The sequence below is a fragment of the Puma concolor genome, chromosome D2 (assembly GCF_028749965.1).
Source record: "Puma concolor isolate L17-30 chromosome D2, mPumCon1.1.hap2, whole genome shotgun sequence".
In the NCBI taxonomy this organism is placed as follows: domain Eukaryota; kingdom Metazoa; phylum Chordata; class Mammalia; order Carnivora; family Felidae; genus Puma; species Puma concolor.
This window is the reverse complement of record NC_141677.1, coordinates 58,585,612-58,602,238: the sequence shown is the minus strand read 5'-3', so window position 1 is coordinate 58,602,238 and position 16,627 is coordinate 58,585,612. Positions and strand designations below refer to the sequence as shown.

At 37.7% G+C, this 16,627-nt stretch overlaps 1 protein-coding gene across 2 annotated transcripts in view; it reads left to right on the top strand.

The window, feature by feature from the left end:
* Nucleotides 1-16,627, top strand: part of HPSE2 (heparanase 2 (inactive)) — a 663,646-nt gene that overhangs the window by 492,242 nt on the left and 154,777 nt on the right. For both annotated transcript variants that reach the window (XM_025917871.2, XM_086680598.1), the window contains exon 7: nucleotides 16,075-16,168. In XM_025917871.2, the coding sequence (XP_025773656.1) occupies nucleotides 16,075-16,168 (94 nt within the window). The remainder of the gene's footprint in view (nucleotides 1-16,074; nucleotides 16,169-16,627) is intronic.

Here is a 16,627-nt window from a genome sequence, read left to right as displayed (position 1 = left end):
ACTGTGGGACAGTGTGACATACACATAATTGTAATACCTGAAGAAGGAGAAAAAGAAAGAGATAACAGAAGAATAATGAAATAATAACTGCTTGAGGTAATTGAAATTTTGAAGTAATAATAGGTGAAAAATTTCCAAAATTAACAAAAGACAAAACCATAGGTCCAGGAAGCTCAGAGAATATCAAATCCAATAAATACCAAGAAACCTACACCTAGGAATATCATATTCAAACTGCAGGAAGCCAAAGAAAAAGAGAAAACCTCAAAGGAAGCCAGGGGAAAACTACACTTTACCTATAGAGGACAAGGATATGAAGTACAGTGATATGAAGCAATATGAACAAAGATACGAAGTCTCAGTAGGAAACCATGCAAGCATGAAGAGAATTGTGTGAAATAATTAAAGTCAAAAGAAAAAAACTCACCCACATAGAGTTCTATATCCAGCAAAATCATCTTTGAAATGTGAAGGGGAAATAAAGGCTTTCTCAGACAAACAAAAACTGAGGGAATTAATCACCAGCAGATTTGCCCTACAAGAAAGAATGAAAGAAGTGTTTTAGGGAGAAGAAATATAGTATAGGTCAAGAATTCAAATCTACATAAAGGAAAATTGTCAAGGAAGGCATAAATGAAGGTAAAATAAATCTTGTATTTTTCTTATTTTTAATTGATCTAAAAGATATCTGTTTAAAGTAATAATAGTAACAATGTATTAGATAATTTTAGTATATGGGTAAGTGAAATGAATGACAGCAGTACCAAAAGAAGCAGGAGGGAAAAATTGAGGATAATGTTTTAAGTTACTTACAGTACATGTAAAATGTTATATTTTTATTTTTAAGGTACATTTAGATTAAAACATATATTGGAAACTCTAGAGCAACTACTTAAATTTTTAGAAAGAAGTATATTGCATGCTAAGAGAGGAGATAAAATGTAATGATATACAATGTTAAATTAAAACCAGGAAAAGAGGGGACCAAAAATAAAATAAAATAAAAAACAAAAAAAAATATTCAAGGAAGAGAAAATACTCATATAGTAAATCTTAATCCCAACTATAGCAATGATTACTTTAAGTATGAAGTAAAAGACACCAATTTAAAGACAGAGATGTCTGGAAAAGTGTTTTGGGGGCTAGTTGTTGAATGGTGAGGTTTGGTGGGCTGTGCAGAGATAAAGTACAGAGGCCAGGATGGCAATTTGAGTTTTGGGGAAACCAAAAGATCCCTGAAAGGGAGATGCTCCCCGTGCCATTTTCCTATTCTTCTCGTCTTTACATAGTTCCTTCTACTCTAATTGCCCAGCATGTAACCAGAATATTAAGTGAAGTTTTACTATTTTGCTCTTAATTTAGAAATCAAGCTATCATCTTCCCTCTCAAAGAAAAAAAGAAACAGAATTTCTTTGCTTTTTATTTCTGTCTTGATTAAATTTTGGTTAAGTCCTTAAAATAAAGAGAATTCTTTAAAGGGGGGCTGTTCTTCTACCTAAAAATCTTTGTAGTCAGTTTGTTTTTTCTTCATGTTCAAACAAAAGCTCCTTTAATCACAGAGAAGACAACCTGCTAATGCTTTCCCTGATTCTCAGCCTGTTTTATGGTTTAATGATGACAGTGAATTTGTAAGATATTTGAAGGAAAAAAAAAAACAGGACATTTTAGGGTATGATAAAAATTTCAATTTTTTGAAGGTTTTTGAAGGGAAGGATGGTAAGGAATCATTTCTTTGTTGAGAGGTATGTGACATTTTACCTTGAAATTATGACATTAAAATTCCTACTTGCTAAATAAATCTAATCAAATCATATGTCAGGTACAAATCATGTAATTATACATTCTGAGTACTAGCCCAAGGATTTGAATTTTATTTCATGGTACTGATGTGATTTATCATATTTATTCAGCTAGAAAGTAAGTATATGTTGTGATTAAACATGATACATATCTAACTTCAAATATTGGCCTGTGCCATTTTACTAACAAGATATTCAACTTCTCTGAGACTCATTTTTCCATATGTAAAACATGAACACGAATAGATTCTACCTAGACTCCAGAATATAGCTAGCATATAGCATGAGTTCCACAAGTGTTTATTGAACAAATAATCTCATAATATTGTGTATTATAAATATATATGATGCATGACCCATACTAAGCATTCAGTAACTGTTAGTTTTATACTGTCATCAGCATCCTTATCATGAATTTCCCTATTTGATTGGAAGGGGACATTCAGCTAAAATGGAAGAGGGTGTATTATTGTTTCTAGGAGAGTAATGTCTAAGTATTTCTCCTAAACAATCAGAACTAGCTATCTTCTAGTTATAACCAATCGAAAATTTGATATTTAAGGTGTCTTATTTATTATGGAAGACTCATAACAGCCAATTATATACACCAAACTTACCTTTCATTATAGAGGCAGCAGAATGAAGTTTTCAAGCATATAGAAACTTAGGAAAAAGTTAGTTATGCACAAGACTTTGTTGAAAATCTTCTACTTGAAGATGAAGTAGCCAAACAAAAATGGAATCATGATGGGTAAATGGTGGTAAAAGGGATTGGTTGTAAATATAAAATAAATTTAACTATTTTTATATTTAAGGATTAAGATTAAAAATTAAAATTTCTGGTATTATAGTTAAAAATAAATTATAGAAATTTTAGCTTCCAGAAAAGATGGAGTATACATACTTTTGCTTATTCCTCTATTTAGGTAAAACTAAAGCTCTAGCTATTGTTTGTAGACATGAAAAATTCTGAAAGATGGAAAGAATAAGGTAGCCTAGGAATCAGGGAAGAGCACAGTGCTGAACTCCTTGGTTTGGGGTTTTTTTGTGTGTGTGGTGTTTTTTTTTTTTTTTCTGCATAGATCCCAGACGTGGTTCTAGAGGAGCTGGCAACCGAGAAGCACCAACAGATACAAACAAAACATGCTCCAACAAAGGCCAGCTCTCCCTATCCAGAGGTCCAGGAAAGGAACAGCCTAGCAAAATAGAAAAATTTTAGACAATAACCACTGTACTCTAGTAAAACCCCACAGAAAAACCATGGTACTGTCCCCCCCCAACCCCTGCCAGCAAAGGTCAAACAAAATGCTGAGACTTTCACCCTGACCAGACTATGAATAAGCATCTCAAAAACCCCACTGGGGTGCCATCAGTGAAGGCGTAATGAGGAGTGTTGGGATTTTCACTTCTGCTAGTTTATAATGAAGACCCTCTCTACCATCCCACTCAGTGTTAGTGGAAACAAAATGGGGAACCTGGACTCCTACCTCCACTTGTCAGGAATGACACATCTCTTCCCCTCCCCTCTGGGATTCTGTCAGAAGATACCTACTGGAGACTCAGGACTTTCACCACTATCCAGCAGTAGTGAGGTTACTCCACCATTTGTGTCAGTGGAGGCCATGTGAGGAGCAGTAATGAGGCACTCCTACCCCTTGAACTTAGGGTAGTATATCAGTAGTATATCAGATGTCTAGTGGGGAGTTGGAACTTCTACACCCAATCACCAGTAATGAGTTCCCCTATCTCCTGAGTGTCAGTGAGGGTCAGGTGGGGAACCTGGACTTCCAACCATACATGACAGTGATGAGGCAGTGTTCCCTTCTTACCCTGCCAGAGTGGTGTCTGAGGAGGCCAACCAAAACAGAAGAGTTAAATAAGATGCAGAGTCTTATAACACAATTCCCAAAATGTCCAGATATCATGTAAAAAAATCACTTGTCAGGGAACCTGGGTGTCTCACCCAGTTGAGCATCTGACTTCAACTCAGATCCTGATCTTGAGGTTTAAAAGTCTTGCATATATGATGTATACAAGTTAGCTCAGAGCCTGGAGCCTGCTTTAGATTCTGTGTCTCCCTCTCTCTGTCCCTCCTCTGCTTGTGCTCTCTCTCTCTCTCTCAAAAATAAATAAACATTAAAAAAAATTTTTTTAAATCATTTCTCTACCAAAACCCAGAAAAATATCAACTTGAATGAGAAAAAATAATTAATAGATGCAAACATTGAGATAACAGAAATGTTCAAATTATCTAAGGATTTTAAATAGGCCATCATAGTGGTGCCTGGGTGGCTCAGTCAGTTAAGTGTATGACTTCAGCTCAGGTCATGATCTCAGGGTTTATGGGTTCCAGCCCTGTGTCAGGCTCTGTGCTAACAGCTCAGAGCCTGGAACCTACTTCAGATTCTGTGTCTCCCTCTCTCTCTGTCCCTCCCCCACTCATGCTCTGTCTCTCTCTCTCATAAAAAAACCTTAAAAAATTTAATAATAAAAAAATCAGCCATCATAAGACTATTTCAATGAACAATTACAAAAACTCTTGAAGCAAATGAAAAAATAGACTCAGAAAAGAAGTAGGAAGTCTCAACAAAGAAATAAAAGGTATGAAGAATAACCAAATGGATGTGAAAATACAGAAAATGAAATAAAAACTCAGTGGATGTGGTCAACAGCAGAAATAGATAGATTTTTAAAAACCAGTGAACTTGAAGAAAGAATAATAGAAATTACCCAATCTGAACAATAGAACAGAGACTAGAAAACAATAAGATAAAATAATGAGCAGAGTCTCAAGGATCTGTAGGACCAAAACAAAAGATCTAACATTTGTGTCAAAACTTGTCTATCTAGCAATCTCTATCCAGCAAAAAGATCCTTCAGGAATAAAAGGGAAATCAAGACATTTTCAGATGAAGGAAAAAATAAGAGAGTTTGTTGACAGAAGACCTACCTAAAAGAATGGCTAAAGTAAATTTTCTAAAAAGAAAAGAACTAATAAAATATGGAAACTTAGGGGCGCCTGGGTGGCTCAGTCGGTTAAGTGGCCAACTTCGGCTCAGGTCATGATCTCGCGGTCCGTGAGTTCGAGCCCCGCGTCGGGTTCTGTGCTGACAGACACACAAAGCTGTCTGCAGTGATTTTCTCTGAATGTTGATAAAAGTGGTGCATTGGGATATGGTATGATTATTAAACTTCTTTGTACTTTTTGTTATCATGTTAAAGTTTTAAAATGAGTATGTATTTTTATTACAGAATCATTGTTTTGTTTACAAATTAGTAAACCATAAGAGACTCTTAACTACAGAGAACAAACTGAGCATTGCTGGAGGAGGGGAAGGTGGATGGGGGGATGGGCTAAATGGGTGATGGGCATTAAGGAGGAGGGCACTTGTTGGGATGAGCACTGGATGTTATATGTAAGTGATGAATCACTAAATCCTACTCCTGAAACCAATTTTACTGTATATATTAACTAACTAGAATTTATTTATGTATTTATTTATTTATTTATTTATTTATTTAATTTTTTTAGAGAAAGAAAGCATAAGCAGGGGAGGGGGAGAGAGAGAGGGAGACACAAAATCTGAGACACAGAATCTGAATCTGAAGAGTCTAAGCTGTCAGCACAGAGCCTGATGTGGGGCTTGAACCCATGAACTTTGAGATCATGACCTGAACTGAAGTCGGATGCTGAACTGACTGAGCCACTCAGGCACCCCTTAACTAACTAGAATTTAAATAAAAACTTGAAATAAAGAAATTAAAAAAATAAATATTATGAATCAAAAGAATACAGCAATTGAAAATAAAGTATTTAAAGGAAAATTACAATTTTATTTTTAAATATTAGTGATACTGAAATTAAATCACACAATAATGCAATACTGAAATTTAAAATATCCTGCCAGAAATGGTTTCCTTGGGGGCTCAAGTAACATTTTCTATGCAACACAGAAACTGATTTTATGTTTACCACAGTCTTGAAATCTAAAAGATGAGTATGTCTCTCCATGTCAACCTCTTAGTGTCTCTTAACACATATATACACATATGCGTGTGTGCACACAGACGTATGTTCATGGTAAATAGTGTCTTCAAAGGTTTTATATGGTGAGAGCCAGCCTTTCTTTTTAAATGAATAAGTGGCAATTGTCATGAAAAGAGATATATTGATGTAAGATTTTCTCTAGGTGTAATATTCTACATGGTGAATATACTTCAAGGAGGTATAGCTCTATGACACTGAATTTGCTGGGAATAAAAGTTAAATGCAGGAGCTAAAATATATAGGATGTTGGCAGGTGTAGTTACAGAAGCAGTTTCTGTGTGTGTGTGTGTACATGTGTGGGTGCGTGTGTATGTGCATGTGCACATTTGTGAACATTGGGTATCTGTACGTAAGCAGCCTCATGAAAGGTAGAGGTGAACCTCTGGGTTTCTGCATATGTGATGTATGCAAATTAGAATATGTGATTTTCTTCAGAGTGAGAATGCCTAAATAAATCTACCTCAAACTATCATTGTCCCTCAGAGTGAAAACTCAGGTTTTCCACAGAAACCTACTAGAGAATACTGAATGTAGAGTTAAAAGACTGCCACCTACTGATATGTGACCTTTAGTAATTGGCCTGCCTTCCAAAGTGCAGATTCCATGTCCTCCTTGGTCAGCAGTAATTGCCTTGGTCACTGTTTTCATCCTGGACAGATATTCACCTTGCCTAGATGTAGAAGAAGAAAGATGATCTCTCCCCTCATCAACTATTAGTCGCATGGCATAAGAATTCAACCCCCTGTTGACAGTCACCCAGTTGATTCAAACTAAAATTAACTAGGATTCTCTAGGTTATTCTTTTTATTTTCATACCAGGGACCATTTCTTTCCAAAGGATGCCTCTTTATTATGAACTGCTGATCAAAAAGATTGGTGAAATGAAGTTTTGTTGTAACAAATACCTATGCACTAGTAAATAGAACACTAATTGCTTTAATAAATAAACCCCCAAATCTCAGTGGTCTAAACAGTTTGTTTTTCATTAATGTCATATCCAATCCTGATATACCTGATAGATGGCCTTATATGTGGTCATTCCAGGACCCATGCTTTTTCCATCTCATGACTTCTCCTTGGAGACTTTCCATTCCTCTGGCAGTGGGGAAAGAGGCTATATGGAAGACATGTTAATTTCTGCTCAGAAGTGATACACATCTCCATCAAGTTCAGCCCAGAAGTGATATATTACTTCTGTTCACATTGCTTTGGGCTGATTAGTCTTTTAAGCCCCTTTCCTTTGACAGTGGCAGAGAAATAATAGGTTCTGGCTGAGCAGCTGCTTCTTGGCAAACAGCTCTGCACTATAGAAGGAGAGCACCAAATTTTGGTGGTCAGTAAGCTTTCTCCACCCCATCCAGGGGCACAAGCTCTGGTGAATGTGGAGCTCACTTCATGTGCCTACCCCTCTGTCAAAGATCACAGCCTGAGTGGTTGCTAAGTCCTTCAAACGGTCGTTTTATATATTTTGTCTTGGATTTTGAGTTGTCTGTGACAGAATAGTAATTCTTACACCAGTTATTCCATTATGGCTGGAATAGGAAGTAGTTCTTGATTTTAACCCCAGGCTTTCTTTTTTTTTTTTTTTTTTTTAATGTTTATTTATTTTTGAGAAAGAGAGAGGGAGGGAGAGAGAGAGAGCAGGAGAGGGGCAGAGAGGGAGACACAGAATCTGAAGCAGGCTCCAGGCTCTGAGCTGTCAGCACAGACCTCACAAAGCTGTGAGATCATAATTTGAGTTGATGTTGGATGCTTAAACGACTGAGCCACCCAGGCGCCCCTAACCCAACATTTCTTAAACCTGTTTGACCATGGAACCACTTTTCTTCATATAACAGTTATTAAAAGACTTTGAAAAACATTTTTGCAGAGTAAATCTATACCACCTCCATTCCTTTACTTATCTCCCCAGGTGTTTGCTTTTGTTGTTTTGGTTTTTTTTTTTTTATTTTGTGGTAATGTTTTGTTTTCTAGAGAAATTTGAGTTTAGCTCAGTTTTGTTCAATTGATCGTTATTGTTAAAGTAGGCAAGACTAAAGGCAGTTGGAAAGCAATTGTACTGGATTACAGGACAGATGAAGTAAACACAGTACTCTCTAGCTCCACATGGGCAGAACAGAGAAGGAGGAGTGCTTGCTATCTTTTGCTTAGTACATACAAGATCTCGGGTTTCCTACTTTATCTCTGTGAGCCACAGTTTGTAATCTGCAAAACAAGGAGTGTTCATGACGTTAAATGAGACCCATTATGTAAAATATCTAGTAAATAAGAAGTAACTTAATACATATAAGGCTCCTTCTTTCCTCTTTCTTCTATGTTCTCCTAGTTAGTAAGGCACTAACTTAATTATAGTTAAGTTAGTTGTGCTATTCTGCTACAGATATTGACAATTATATGAAAAGATGCCAGGGAAAGAATGAGGTAACCATATAGGCAGTTCCCAATAAATAAACACTGAGTTTCAAAAGTATTGCATATAGATGGTTAGGTTGTAGTAACTTAGAACTTGACATTCTTACTATTGATGCCCCACAGTTAATTGGCCATGAAGCTAATGACTGAAGCTTTGAGCCCCTCACTTGTCTTGGCTCCCCAGAGTGCAGGAGATGCTGAAAGTTGTAGAATGTTCTAGGTGGAAAGGGGTAGAGCAGTTTGCTATCAGGAAGTAGTACTATGTAAGCATTTCTGATAAATTGCTGAAAGAGCTCTCAGAAAAAAAAAAGTTTGATTCTCTAAGTTTCTGGGGGGTTGTTGTGATGTATTTTGTCACTCTAAATGAATATTTACTTTTGTACCTAATTTTGTACTTCTGATTTCTTTTTCTTAAAGATGGTCCCACAAATTGTTTAAGTTTCAGAACTCAAACACATGGATCTGCTCCTGCCCACACCTTTGGTACCATCATCTGCTACTATTCTGAAAAGTCCCAGAGGTGCTCTCCTCAGAGCCCACTCTGATGGCTGGAGCTGCAGATAGCTTTCCTTCTCCTTCCTTGCCTCCCACACAGCTCACCTCAACATCGCTAGTATCAAAGATCAGCTGTTTGAGCCTCTGCCAAGACATTGTGTCTCTCTACATACACCTGGTCCACTGGGGAGAATGACCTGGGCTCAAGACTCAGGACCCAAAGTGTGCAAGGAATTAGGAGAAAGAAAAGGTCAAATAAATGGGGCCCTTGGCAGTAATTGTGCCTCAGGGCCACACTTTTGGCTCATTGTGGATTAGCTTATTCAGGCACTCATGCTTTTATTAAATATAGCTTTTGAGTACCCATTATGTGTCTGTGGGATTTTCTGCAACCTTGACCTTTACTTGTACCATTTTTCAATGATAACATTTTTCCAGAGTACAAAACTTTATAATTCCTGAAACTTTTTGTCAGCTTGGTGACTCCTGAATGGATTTATATGAACTAGTTTAAGAAAGCTAAAGAAACGAGGGGTTGTGGGAGGTGAGATGGGCTAAATGGACAAGGGGCATTAAGGAATCTACTCCTGAAATCATTGTTGCACTATATGCTAACTAATTTGGATGTAAATTTAAAAAATAAAATTTAAAAAAATAAAATAAAAATAAAAAAAGAAAGCAAATTACAAATGGACACATGGAGAGTAATACAAAAACATATAAACTTTACAGAAAATTATTAGAATGTGGATTTATACTCTGCATAATGTTCGCTAAGGGTTTGGTTGTTTCATGAGTGGGACATTTGTATAACAAGTTTTATTTACTTATCTGTGTGTCTTAATAAACTTAATAAACTATTAAAGTTTGAAAAAATTAATTAAAAAAAGAAAGCTAAAGAAATATCTATATTCTGTAGGATCTTTTTTTTATTTGTAACAGTTTTCATTTCATCCAGGCTTTACCTGCCCAAAGTTGTTCAGAACACAAGATAAGAAGGTTGACCCAATTGCAAAGAAGATCAAGGATAAGGTAGCCTCAGAAAGAAAACCTAAAGGCAAGTGTGAAGAACAATGTGCTCAGCAGGAGCCCAGGATGAGGGCCTTTGGAGGAGGGGCAAATACAATTTATAAAGCCTTAGAGTGACTCAAGTCAGCCTCTCCAGTGTTTGGCTTCAAGGTGTCAGAATAGGTTTTATAGGTCAACAGCGTTGTTCTAATGATTATCCAAGTTTCGCCCCCTTCAGTGGGGAAGGCCCCAGTTTTATGGAATTACCTGCCCACTCAGCAGGCTGGGTGTTAGAATTCAGAGCAGACTGCCCCTCCTCCCTGAAAGCAGCAGGCAGCAAAATAGGTCCGGAAATTCCTGAGCATTGGGAAGCCAGCACTAATGCAATTACCTGAAATAAAAGAAGGGGTCAGATAATAAGGGGCAAAGGTTTTTCCTTTTAAAGTAAAGAGCCAGGTAAACAAAACCAGCTGCCCCTGGAGCCAACAAATTCTCCTCATTAAATGTTTTAAGAGGCTAATGGGCATAAGTAGCTAATTGCAGTACAATCCTAAAGACTAAATCTAGGGTCCTGGAGAAGGGGGAGAAGGGGGATCAGGGTAAAAACCTGGCAGGCAAAGGTAGAAAGGAGATGAGACCTGCCCCTGGCAGAGGATCCCAGATGGCCAAAATGGAATTAAAATTAAAGTAAGAATAAGATGATTTGACCTGGAGTCACTAATGTTTCTGTCAGTATCCTTGTGGGATGGGCATGGCTGGGACAGTTTTAAATTTATACACTAGTAGAATAGGATCTGGATTAAGTTTTTTAAATAACTAATTATGGGAAATTTTATGTGCATTTACTCTGAAAATCTCTGAAAGGCTATACAGCAAAATGTTAATGGGTTTCTCTAGGTGTTGGGCTTAATGGTGATTTTTCGTTTTCATATTTTAATTTTATTTATGTGCATCTTCTAATTTGCCTATAATGAACACTTATTTCTTTTATAATAAATAAAGGGCAAAGTTTTAAATAAGATGAAAGGTAGTAAACTAGACATAAACATTAAGGGGGGCATGAGAGTTGGTGAAGGAATTGGTAAGAGGTTTTAGTCACTTTGTATACTCTGCCATGTTTCCCACCTCCCCAGATGTGTGCTTGATATGACCTGCCAATCTAGAGGCCAGCAGAGGGAGGAATAATGGTTGCTGGTATTGAGCCAGACAGGCTATTTGTCCACACACAAAGGTTTCAACCTCATTGCATTTGTAATAGTTCCCAGAAATGTTATTTCTACGCAGACTCTCTTGGCTTCAGCTTTTAGCTGAACAACTCAGCCACTTGTGGTTTGATCCTAAGAGATGCTGAAATTTCAAGAGCGCTTGGAGGAAGAATATGATTTACCTAAAAGTGTCCATCTAAGTGTTTGTGTCCATCTAAGTGTCTGCCAGGGTTTATGTGGGAGATGCCAAACCACCTCTAATTAGTGAATTTGCTTTCTCTCAATCCTTACTTTCTTCTCTGATTTATTTGGTCTTCTGACACTTTTGTAACCATTACTAAATTAATTAACTCTTTGGAGAGACTGCTTAATAGCTAAGAATCATCTTTATCTTCCCAATGAGAAAGACAAAGGAAAGCAGAGAGAGTTGCCCTCAGGTCACTGGACAGTCAGTCAGGTGGAATCCAGTCCCATTTCCTTTTATCCAGTCTTGGTTAGAAATCACCATCTTCATCATTTTTAATGATTTAGTCTTACCAAATGGTTATGTCAGGCTATGCTACCTCCTTCATGTGATATAGCAGGCTCTTACCATAGGCAATCACTATCAGAGAACAGAAGCTCTGTTAACAGGCAGGAATTTTTCAAATAACCACAGATTATTGACACTGAATGTTTTCTTAGAAGCATTGCATTTATGAAGGGTAAATGTAGCAAGCTAATTATCCAAGCATACCCAAGAAAAAGGCTTACGTTTTGTCAGACTCACATCAATGGTTAAATTGGCCCCTCTCTTAAAAGTGACACTAAATTATGGAGACCATAGTTCAACGTACCATGGAAATAGTACAATATATATGTGTATTTAAAGCAGCACATGAATGTTGCTGGAACTCCAGTATTATATGGGGATTCCTTTGACATCCAAATGTAAATTTGACTCAGACTGAAGATATTAAAAAGACAATGTGGTGGTCAAAGTGGGAAAAGAAAGGACTCTTAGCTGAGCCAAATGTAGACAGAGGCAGTGCCCAGGGCCATAAGCATTTTAGAGGGTCTCTGACCTCTCTGTTAACTTCTCTTATCTTCTTGAAGAACTCATCTGCAGCCATGACTTCCTCCATTACTCATAGTTAGAAGACCCAGGTCTTTTCCTATCTCAACTTTTATCTCTACCTCCTCCTCCTATCTCCACTGGCCTATTGTGTATTTCCTCTTTGATGTTCTCTGAATCCTTGATATCTCAAGCAACATCATCCATCCCCTTGACAAACCTAAAACCTACATGTTTTTGGCATCAGTGTTCTCCAAAATATTCTCTCTCACAAGCTCCTGGTCATCACTGATTCCCTTCCTCTTTCTCTTACACTCTATAGAAGCCTTATTTTATTAGTTTTTCCTTCACAGCCTCTCACTTTTACTTCTTTCCGTGACCCAGATTCTTGCCTGCAGTACTGAGATAAGATAACCTTGTCACACTGCTTTCCTGCCTGGAGCTCTCCCCTCTCCAGTCTAATTCATAGTCCACAGAAATAGCCTGAGACCAACTGAGAATGATTGAATCCAGCTTGTTAGGTTAAAAGTGGGGCCAAAATGGCTCTAAAAAGCTTAAGCCAAAGTTTTTATTGGAATTGCTTCCCCACATGTCACATGAAGGAGAAATTGGACTATTTCTTGGTCCAAGAAAGCAGCCATTGAGTGGACAGTAAGAGGGAGCAAATTTTAAACTTATATTAGAAGAGCCTTTCATGGATTCAAGCTGTAGTACAGTGGAAAAGTAGTAGTAGTATATGAGAGTGGGTTCTCTGTCCTAGATAATCACTTCTCAGGGATACTGTAGCAAGTTTACATGCTTTAAGCCACATGGCCATTAAGGTCTTCTCAAACTCGAAATTTTTGCAATGGAAACACCGCTCTTACCATCCCTTCGTTTGCCTCCCACCTACCAGAAATCCAGAGTCTGTTTTTACTGTTCCGTACTTCCCTCTTTCCAAATCATGCTCTCCTTCAGACAGATATTCCCCTGCTCACCTCATCTCATGCCTTTCCAGTCTAGGTTGCTGCCTCCAGTAACCTGGAGGGTACATTTGGTTCTCGAATATCTTTTATGTGCCAGGATCTGTGCCCAGCATTTTTCCTGATTTAATTGGTACAGTATACCCTGAAAACTGTGGGTTTGGGATTCTTCTTAACCAACTTCAAAGAAAGGGAAACCTAATATAGGTGGTAGGTGACAAAGCTGAAACTGAGCCAGAGTTTTCTAGGTTCCAAGTTCTGAGTACTTGAGAAAAGAGACAAAAAGAAGGAGTGGAGGAATGGGAGTCCCCTCAACTAATGACTAGGTTGGGTAAGGAGGGCATTCATGGGAATCCGACACATTGAAAAAGTGCATCTGATATTTTTATTTCAATAAGCATTAAACTATATGTGTTGCCAGCAAAACTTATAAATTATGATGTTTAAAATAGTTACTGAAGATTAACAGAGAGAAAAGAGGGGACAATAATATATTTGATTAAAACATAAAAGAACACTATGGGGCGCCTGGGTGGCGCAGTCGGTTAAGCATCCGACTTCAGCCAGGTCACGATCTCACGCTCTGTGAGTTCGAGCCCCGCGTCAGGCTCTGGGCTGATGGCTCAGAGCCTGGAGCCTGTTTCCGATTCTGTGTCTCCCTCTCTCTCTGCCCCTCCCCCGTTCATGCTCTGTCTCTCTCTGTCCCAAAAATAAATAAAACGTTGAAAAAAAAATTTTTTTTTAAACATAAAAGAACACTAATTACAGTGCATGTGTATCATGTGCCTAGTAATCATATAATATAGTAACAAGTATTCATGTCCTTCGGTGTGTGTTAGATTAATATTGCATGAATTATTTTTAATTTTAATATTACTATGTTTTGGGGCACCTTGGTAGCTTAGTCAGTTAAGCATCTGAATCTTGATTTCTGCTCAGGTCACAATCTCACAGGTCAGGAGATGGAACCCTGTGTAGGGATCTGTGCTGACAGCGCAGAGCATGCTTGGGATTCTCTCCTTCTCTCTACCCCTTCCCTGCTTATGCTACCTCTCAAAATAAATAAATAAATATTTAAAAAATATTACTATGTTTTAATATACCTAGTTTCCATGTGGCAAGCTATCTAATCACACTTTAAAAAAAATCAGTAATGCTAATAGTTAAGTACTAATAGGAAGAGGTTGGGGTTATAGGTAATGAACATGGCCATACCCAGCACTGTGTGTTGTACACAATAAATGTTTATTGGATCTGAGTCTAGTATCTTTACCAAGAATGAAGTGAAAGGTCATGTCATTGTTTTGTTTTATTCACTAATGAAAGTAACCACCAAATTTTCAAAATCATGTACTTTGACATAGTAATTTTACTTTTAGGATTCTGTATTCATACATAATTTAACCATCAGTCCCCTGTTGTTTATGACCCCATCTTTGTAGCTGAAAATGAAATTAAAAAAGAACTAAGAGTTGTTGAATGCCTACTATATGCCATACACTTTAGGTTTAACTGCTTAATCATTGATTAATACTGAGAAGTAAATATGTTACCTCTTTTTTTTTAATGCTTATTTATTTTGGAGAGTGAGAGAGAGAGACAGAGCATAGGCAGGGTAGGGGCAGAGAGAGAGGGAGAACAGAATCTGAAGCAAGCAGGCTCCAGGCTCTGAGCTGTCAGCACAAAGCCCGATGCAGGGCTCAACCCCACGAACCATGAGATCATGACCTGAGCCCAAGTCAGATGCCTAACCACCCAGGAGCCACCCAGGTGCCCTGATATGTTACCTCTTTTAAGAATAAGAAAACTGAGGCATGTAGAGGCCAATATCTTGCCCAAGTTCACACAGGTAGTAAATAGCTGATTTGGAATTTGAACTCAGATATTTCTGGGTCCAAAACTCATACTTTTTCCAACATACCAATGGTTTAAATGTTGGATTTTGTGGGAATGTCTGAGGTGGTAAAGGAGGCCAAGGGGAAGGCTGAGTAGGTGGAACTCACATCTCACCCTCACTTCAACTAAAGCACCTGCTTTACAATTAAACAAATTTTTTAAAACATTCTAATACATCATGCATTGATATGGGAATTAAAATTAAAAATAATTTTCACATACTTCTATAATATATACTGATAGGTTGATATCTTATTAAAAATGAGATGATCTATCATTAGCCATCAGCTGGGGAGACCTGAGTGGGATGGAAAAGGCACCCAGGTGCATAAGCATTTATTTTAATTCAGTTGATTTAATTTGGAATTTTGTAAAAATGGGGGTGGGGGAAGTTTAAGATAATAAAGGTCACCTAAACCTGGCCCAGTCTTAGCTTACTCTTCAGAGTAAGGATTCACAAAGAGGGGCCTCACAAAGCTGGATCAATCTGTTTTGGTCAAATGTTCACAACATACTATCAGCACAACTAACACAACCTGATAAAACCCACAGTGAATGCCGAACTTGTTACTACTATTTTAGGAGAGGGCTGGAAGACTACGTCATCTGTCTGATTTATTTCTTCATTCATTCATCCATTCATTTATTCTGGAGCTGGTTGGTAGGAGAGGGTTGACTACAAAGTGAACTGGAGATGAAACCTTTCAGACCCACTCACTACACTGTATCAGATTTTTGTGGTCAGTATTTGTTTTCTTATTTAAAGGTGTGGAAACCTATAAAAAATGTTTGAATATTCTTTCTAAACCTGTCACATACCTTTACTACTTTAAGGTGGGGACAGGGATGGTATGGGATGGATGTTAAATTACTCTTCCTGGGGGAAAAAAGAGTAAGCTTTTCCTCCATTACTTAATTTGTATTATGGATTCCTGTCCACTCCTACAGAGCAAGCAATGCAGGTTCATGTGACAGAGGTTGGAAAAAAATGACTCCACAAATGGAGGTAGAAATGAAGAAAATAAAAAGGAGATTACTTGTTTGAAAAACACCCAGGGTAAAAACTTTTCAGGATGTGAAAGCCCAAGTGAACTCTGGGCTGTTTCCTCAGGCAACAGAGACCTCTGGTTAGAGAAGTGTATTTATAGTCTCCTGTTCAAGATTTTACCTGATTCTTATTTTATTTTTATTCCAGTTGCTACATTGATGGCCGGGTGGTCAAGGTGATGGACTTCCTGAAAACTCGCCTGTTAGACACACTCTCTGACCAGATTAGGAAAATTCAGAAAGTGAGTAAAAGTCTCCTGGGAAGAAGGAGTGAGTTTGGGAGTAAAGCAAGGAAAAGGTCCTGGGGTCCCAGCTGGATGTTAGCACTGTGGGAACCAGGGTAGAAAAATAGTATAGTCCAGATCTCCCTTTCACAGCTGATGATTGTTGTTTATTGTTTTTAAAATTGAGAACAGTTTGAATGTGCCATTTCAAGGTTTAAAAGCTTCTCTATTTTAATAACAACTATTTTGTAATAGCTTGCTTCTAAATTGTGAGTTTCTTAAGGGAAGGCTAGATTTGCTTTGTTATTTTCTTTTTGCAGGGGCCTATTTGGGCCTACTTTATTTTTTTTTTTTTAATTATTTTTTTTTCAACGTTTATTTATTTTTTTTGGGACAGAGAGAGACAGAGCATGAACGGGGGAGGGGCAGAGAGAGAGGGAGACACAGAATCGGAAACAGGCTCCAGGCTCTGAGCCA